The 7,622-nt window shown below is 29.2% G+C and overlaps 1 protein-coding gene across 2 annotated transcripts in view; it reads left to right on the forward strand.

Moving 5' to 3' along the window:
• Positions 1-6,702, forward strand: part of LOC117173056 (CCR4-NOT transcription complex subunit 7) — a 12,065-nt gene extending 5,363 nt beyond the window's left edge. For both annotated transcript variants that reach the window (XM_033361431.1, XM_033361430.1), the window contains 4 exons: positions 1,603-1,762; positions 3,627-3,903; positions 4,182-4,322; positions 5,887-6,702. In XM_033361431.1, coding sequence (XP_033217322.1) covers positions 1,603-1,762; positions 3,627-3,903; positions 4,182-4,322; positions 5,887-6,015 — 707 coding nt within the window. In that variant the 3' untranslated portion in view covers positions 6,016-6,702. The remainder of the gene's footprint in view (positions 1-1,602; positions 1,763-3,626; positions 3,904-4,181; positions 4,323-5,886) is intronic.
• The last annotated feature ends 920 nt before the right edge of the window (positions 6,703-7,622 follow it).

A 7,622-nucleotide genomic window follows, 5' to 3' on the forward strand; every position in this document is an offset into this window, starting at 1 on the left:
TTTTATTATTATTTACTGAAGCGTTGAAGAAACTTTCCATTTTTAATCAGTATTGTAATGTTGAAGTTTATTTATAATTCATAAAAAATTATATAAGTTGCGAATTATACTAATTTTGTAATAAAGTTCGTTGTAATAATCAAAAAAGGTACCTGGAAAAATCTATTTTTTTTTGTCCTGGAAAACCTGCAAGTCATTTTTTCATGATTCGCAATAATTAGATATTTGAAAACCAAAGCTTTTGTGTGAAATATGACAGATATTACTGTGCGATTACAATTAATTAAAAATAGCTGCTGTTTAGCAATTATTTAAACAATTAATGTAAATAAATACACAATTTTACCATTTTTTCATGAAAAGGCGTAATTTTGTATTTTTGGAATCTACTAGAAATGTGTCAAGATTTTTCGCTGTCATATTTTGTATACTACAAAAATTTGTTAATTACACAGCCACACAGAAAAAAGTGTGCGGAGCCAAGTGGGCAGAAGTTTAGCCCCCCAAACCCTCCACCCCCTTTTGTATTAAAGGTCGACGCCGCTAATCTATATATGGGATACACACAAACACACACACACACACATATATATTTGATCCCCCTCCCCTGAAATATCTGACACTTAATATTTTTATATGTGAATGTGCATTCTGGAAATGCGCTTTCGGAAAAATGAAGATCAAGTTTGTTACAATTTTTTTCTCTTTTTTGTTCCACACACTTTTTAGTGTGGCTGTGTTATTTAAACAATTTTCATAAGCAAATGCACGCTTTGACCATTTTTTCATGAATAAGCTTTCTAATTTAAACAAATTAAGGTTTTTTTATTTTAATATTTTTATTTTTTAATTACGGTCATTCATAAAAATATGGTGAAAATGCTCATTTGATTATAAAAATGGTTTGAATAATTTCTAAACAAAAGCACATTAATATCATATTTTAAAAAGCTGAGGCTTCTATATAGCTAATCACTGCGAATCACTAAAAAAAGAGTTTCGTTCATTAATTTGTTCGTAACATTATTAACCATTTTTTTTTTAATTTTGAACCACTGAAAACTGTTTTTAGTTAGTTATTACATTTTATTTTATAGTAAATCGTAAGAAGATTAATTTTTTGTATAATGAGCCTGAGTTAATTAAATTTTTAATAACCATGAATGTTATGGACATTTTTTAATGTTCTTGAACGCATTTTAAAAAGAAAATTGCCTCCACTATCATCACAGTTGCTTCTAAGAGTCGCAAAATAAACCTTATGCTATCAAACTGTTCATTGTTGAAAATTCAAAGTGACAGAAAAATATGTTTAACATGTTTACAGATAATATCGAAAATTTAGAAAACTATTTCACATTGAATTTGAAAGGATTATCAGTTTATAATTGTACATATGAGGAATAATGTAAATATTTTCAAAAAGTTTTGTCATAATAAAACTTTTGAATTGTGCATCTGAAATGTATTTTGTTCCTTGATATAATTTGGTAATTTCTTTGATTTATCAAAGTATTGAGTAAACTAATATAAAGGCACCCTGCTTATTCTGTTATGTCAGATGTCCGAACTTAAATTAAATTACGACTCAAAACATTTCAGGAGAATTCAGAACGAGCGCAGACTATCAGTATCAACTTCTGCGCTGCAATGTAGATTTACTTCGGATTATACAACTCGGTCTGACGTTCCTGGATGAGACGGGTAATACGCCAGGTGGGAATTATACTACCTGGCAGTTTAACTTCAAATTCAATCTTGCGTAAGTTTTATTCTAAATTTCAAGCTATCTTTATTTTAATCCTCAGTGTTTTATTCCCAAAGCATTTCAGATTTGAAAACAATCTCCCAAATCCTTTAACTTTATAATCCTAGTCTACAACTCTCCCTATTGTTTAATCTTGCAGTTTTCTTATAGTATATATTTTTTAATATGGATCTGTTGGAGATTATGCCGATTTTATCCTTCATGTTAATCTACCGAAATAGAAACTGAGAAATTTAAAGCAACCTTAATTTTAAGACCTATTACAGTGTTTAAAGTTTATTTCAATTTACTTTGTTGGAAAGTAACTTGCTACACTGTAACTGTGAGGTAACTAGTTACACTTTTCTAGTAACTTGTAACCAATTCTGAATCATTCGTAATGTAATGTATTTGAATTAAGAAACCCTCAGGAACATTTGGAAGTTTTCAAATGATATTCGAATAAAACTTGATACTATGTGAATTCTCAAAACTCTAAGCGCTACAACCTGAGATTTCAAATTTAAAAATATTAAAAATGAACATTCTTCTGTATTAAACCTTTTAAATTTAAATATAATAAAACTGGAATTTTTCAGATTTGGATGTCAATAAATAAATAATAAAATTAATGTCATCCAGTTCAGTTAAAGATTTACCTATGTGTTTCAATTTTTTAAATTTCTAGATTTGAAATTTGAAATAATTGAACTAACTTTAAAACGCAGCTACAATTTTAGCCTGAAATTTTCAGTTGCGAAGAAAATTTTCAAATTTTTCAACATTATTTCGTTTGAAAGGTTTGAATTTTTAATTTTTAATTGTGCAACTGTGTCGTAAGAAATTAAAAACGTAATATAGCTATTAATTACTTATTTAAAGCCTGAGCCAATAACTTCTTCCACTTTTATTAATTTAAAATGTTAGTATTTTATATTTTAAATATAATCCTAAACATTAATTACATATTTCAAATTTTAATTTAAAGGCCTCAACAATTAAATTTCATTCTATGTTTGAAGGCATATAAATTGAATGAAAACGTTTTGATTTTAGAGCAATCAAACTTAAGAATTTAAAATGGAATCATTAATAATTGAATAATTTCCAAAGTTTTGAACGTTCAGTATTCTAGAAATTTAAATTGAAACGCTGCAAACATCAGCAATTTTAAATTTATGACCTCCAGGATTGTTCCATTTTATAGTTCAGACCATCAAAATAAGATGATTTGAAAAACAAGAATGTACAATTATAATATATAATTCAAAATTTTCAAAAATAAAATCCGTGATAATTAAAATTTTCTAATTTATACTTTTAGCGTACTTGACAGTTAATTTTGAGCCAGGTTTAAATTAAAGAACTGGTAGTTTAAAAACTGAACCTCCTTCCTTGATAATGTTTTAATTAGAAAATTAAAACAGATATTATTTTTGAAGATTAATCACTTTGAATATTTTTCATTATATACATTAATAGTTAATCAATTTTCAATGCTTCGTTTTGAATATAATGAACTTTAATTGAGTTGTACATAGAAATTCTTCAATGTTTTGAAAGCTTGCAAATGTACATATTGTACACAATTAGAAATGACTTCACATTTGAAATTGTACAATTAAACAATTAAAATTTTGTATTCTTTAAATTCAAAATCCAGGTTATATAACTCAAATTTTAAGTTTTCAAGGTTTTACTTTTAAACTTTGAATAACTGTGAAAACTTTTTGGAAACTGTAAACTTTTTTCTGACATTCTAGTAGACTCTGCGGGTACTGCTACTTTTTCTTTATTATTATTAATAATTCTCCACAACTGGCATTACTGCACGCCATTTTGAATTTGAAATTTATATTGTGCAATTGTTTTCTTCTAGAGAGGATATGTACGCACAGGATAGTATAGATATGTTGCAGAACAGTGGTATACAGTTTAAGAAACACGAAGAAGAGGGAATCAATCCTCTTGACTTTGCGGAACTTTTAATGACATCGGGCATCGTGCTCATGGAAGACATAAAGTGGCTGTCGTTTCATTCTGGTTACGATTTCGGATACCTCCTGAAACTTCTCACTGATCAAAATCTTCCACAAGAAGAGAGCGACTTCTTCGAATTGCTTAGGATATACTTTCCGACGATTTACGATGTTAAAGTAAGAAGACAAAGAACTCGACTGTGAAGTATCTGATCATTTCCAGCTCTCTCTTTTAAAATTCAATTTCTTTTTTCTTACTTTTTATTCCACTTTATTTTTACTTAAAATTCAGCTGGAAATTTACTCTATTATCTTTCTATTTTTTCTAAGAGTTCATTAATTTTAACTTTTATTAATTTGTTTTACTTGGTATTCTCAGATTAACTATTTATAGTTTTCTGTTTTTATTTACATAAACGGTTTACCAACGATTTCCAAATTATTTTTGTCTGCAGTACCTTATGAAGTCTTGTAAGAACTTGAAGGGGGGTTTACAAGAAGTGGCTGAGCAGTTAGAGCTTCAACGAGTGGGGCCTCAGCATCAAGCAGGGTCTGATTCTCTATTGACTGGCATGGTATTTTTCAAGATGCGAGAGGTGAGATAATTTATTTATAATTTTTTTTTAAGTTGACGAATACAAAAGGAACATTATGTTACCGCCGCACCACTCTTAAAAGGACCACTGAAAGGATCTTCAAAAGGACCTAAATCTCTCAAACTATCTCCGAGACTATTTTGTTTCAAATCGACTTTGTTTATAGACTCAAATGGGCCAGGCTATTTCGCTAAAGAAAACTCAGAGATTTCTTTCGGTAGGGTTCTTTTGAGGTTACGTCGTTTTTCAGCTCTGTCATTCCGGTAATTTGGAAAATATGTATGAAATAAGCTTTTTTGATTGCCTACAAACAAGGTTAGTTCCGGGAGAATAGTTGATATGTTTATTTGTAAGTTTAAAGTTTTCGGCCAAAAATATTGTGTAGTTTGGAAATAAATCTCGGGAGAATTGTAACCGACATAACCTCGAAATATACACACACGTTTTTAGCAGAATCAAATTTTTTTGGAATCAACCCACAAAGAAAGTGTGTGGGGACGTCCGTTAGCATGTTCCCTATCATTTCCCAAATGTTTAAGACAAAATATTTATTATTCTAGAGAAAACACCGGGGGAACCTAAAACTGGTAAAATCGATAATTTTCAAAGTATCACATGCCCTTAAGTAGAAAAAAGTTCCGTCTTATCGTTTTCTACGAGTCCATGTTTTATATATTTATTTTGTTTCACAATTTGGTGATGTTGCATTATGACCCCAATTTGGTGGGAAACCAACTCATTGCAAATTTTAAATGGCGACAGAGGTACCAGCATATTAACAGACACACAATAAAGTCTAATGGCTTCCAACTTACTTTCAATTGCCAGACCTATGTAGTCTCGATGAAAACTTCAATAATAATATTTAATTGAATGAATAGAAGTAAACAGCTATTTAAAATGTTTTACTGCATAATTATTACTTTCTGGTAGTGAAAAAGTATTTCTTGTTAATTCGTATTGGAATCAGTTGAAATGTGAGACCCTCTTAAAATTGGATAGTTGTATTGGAAGTTTCAAATGTGAAATTGTACGGTTACATTTTAATTTTAAATTGTTTATTCTTATCGTTTTAAATTTGAAAATGGATCCTTATTACATTATTGTACAATAAAAGTGGTGTTGCATTTTTTAATTGGAATAGTTCAACCTCGAGCAGTTTGATGTGCAGATGATTTTTAATGATTTAAAGTTAAAACGGTTTGATTTCGATTACTTAAAGTTTAAGAAAGATTGGTTCTGAACGTCTAGCTTGAGTGTAAGTTGTTTTGTTTTTAAGACTTACATTTTGTAATATTTTCATTGTCAGTGATCAACACTAAACTGGCATATTCATCATGATTAGTTCTTGATGTCACTTGAGAGACAACGAAGGTTATAATATATCAATCCTCAAGAACAAAAGCGTAAGAAATTGGTTGAAAATATTACATTTTTAAATGTTTAAAAAAAATGTATGCCACGAAGTTTTAAATTTGGGTTTGTGTTTTATATATGTAATTTAAAAAAGGGATGCATCAGTCGCATGTTTTCTTTAAGGATTCTTCTCTTTGCTTGATTTCAGATGTTTTTCGAAGACAATATCGACGATGCAAAGTACTGCGGTCACTTGTACGGTTTGGGAACGTCGTTTGTCGTAAACGGATCTGGCGGCTACCTCGAGAGCAATGGGGAAAATACTTCGTCCTCGTAATCGCTGAGACTTGAGAAGCGCACCCCAATCATACTTGCGACACAGTACTAGCGAATAAACCATTACGAGTGTCTTCGCTACGCTCAGACCTGGATATTTTGGACAATTTTCAGTGAACGAAGCGAAACTCGATTTTTTTTCGATGCATTTCCACATTTTTTAAATATTTTAATTCGTGCAGGCTACACTGATTTGTGTTCGACGCGTACCACTGGCAGAGTTTATACGAGAACGCATGTCAATCGTGAGAAAGGAGAGATACAGAGACATATAAAAACGGAAATTGTAGAATACATGTAATCTTATAACAAATCGTGACAATATAAGTATTCGAGTTAGAAATGCAGCATTTTTCTTTTATAGTACTGGTGTAAAATATAGTATTGAATGTTATTTAGTTTCCGTTAAAATGTCAATTATTCCCTCTAAACCCTTGATTGATAGGATATATTGGGATATAATGATGGATTTGTATTCTTCTGTTGTGAATTGATAAACATAGATTGAAAATGAAAAAAATTATCTATCTTAAGAGAAAAGACCAATTTCCTTGTTGTTAATCTTAAGGAGAATGCTGCATGAATCAGAAGTAATCAAATTATTCGAAGTTTGTTAAGAATAGACTTAAAAAAATATATATTTTGTTTTGAAATTTCATTTTAAATTAAACATTTCGAGCCTCCTTGATTTTAGGCAAAATTATTTTATTTTTTCATAAAACCCTCTCGGATTTCTTATTTTAGCAGCAATTGGACAAGAACCATTGCTAAAAATGGTGTCGAATTTATTGCAAGTAACTAGGTGCCTATTGTTTTTGGCATTGAATAACAATAACACAGAAATAACAATTTATTTACTCAAAAAAGGTTCATATATATATATATATATATATATATATATAAATCTAATTGTTAAAAAAGGATTAAATTTGATGTATGGGGGTTTCTGGCATTCGAAATTTGTTTAACGCGTTTCCAAAAATTTGAAAAATGTTAAAAATTTACAAAATGGTAGCATTTTTCTGATAATAAAAATGTCTCATTTTATTCAAAAAATATGCGAGACACAAATCTGTTGTCCCTCTTTAAATGGTCTACAAAGAGTTCCTTTTCACACTTTTGGATATTAAAAAAATTCCTTATTCAAGAAAATAACAATGCTACCCAATTTTTCGGAACAATTAGACGCAGACTATTTTCGCAAGTGACTGAAACGTAATAAAGCAGATTTAGTGACTTAGATATATGTATTTTTCAAGAATTTAAATTTTGCGTGCATACCTCGCAGATTCAGAATTTAAAGAGGTTCTGAAATTGTAAACAAAGATAGATATTTTGAAGTTCCTTTTTTATTATAAATTAAATTTTTGAAACTCGAAAGTTGAAATTGAGATTGTTATTTGATAATTAGTTGTTTATAAAGTTGAATTTGTCAATATTGGGTTTGACAATACATAAGTAATAATTATTTAATACAATATATAAAGAAATATTGAATTGATAATTTTTTACTAAACACAATATTTGAGAAATGTATTAAGCTTGAATCACAAATCTAAACTAAGGATATGAATATTAAGGCCCAATATTGACAATTACGACTTTATA

This window comes from Belonocnema kinseyi, chromosome 5 (assembly GCF_010883055.1).
Source record: "Belonocnema kinseyi isolate 2016_QV_RU_SX_M_011 chromosome 5, B_treatae_v1, whole genome shotgun sequence".
NCBI lineage: Eukaryota > Metazoa > Arthropoda > Insecta > Hymenoptera > Cynipidae > Belonocnema > Belonocnema kinseyi.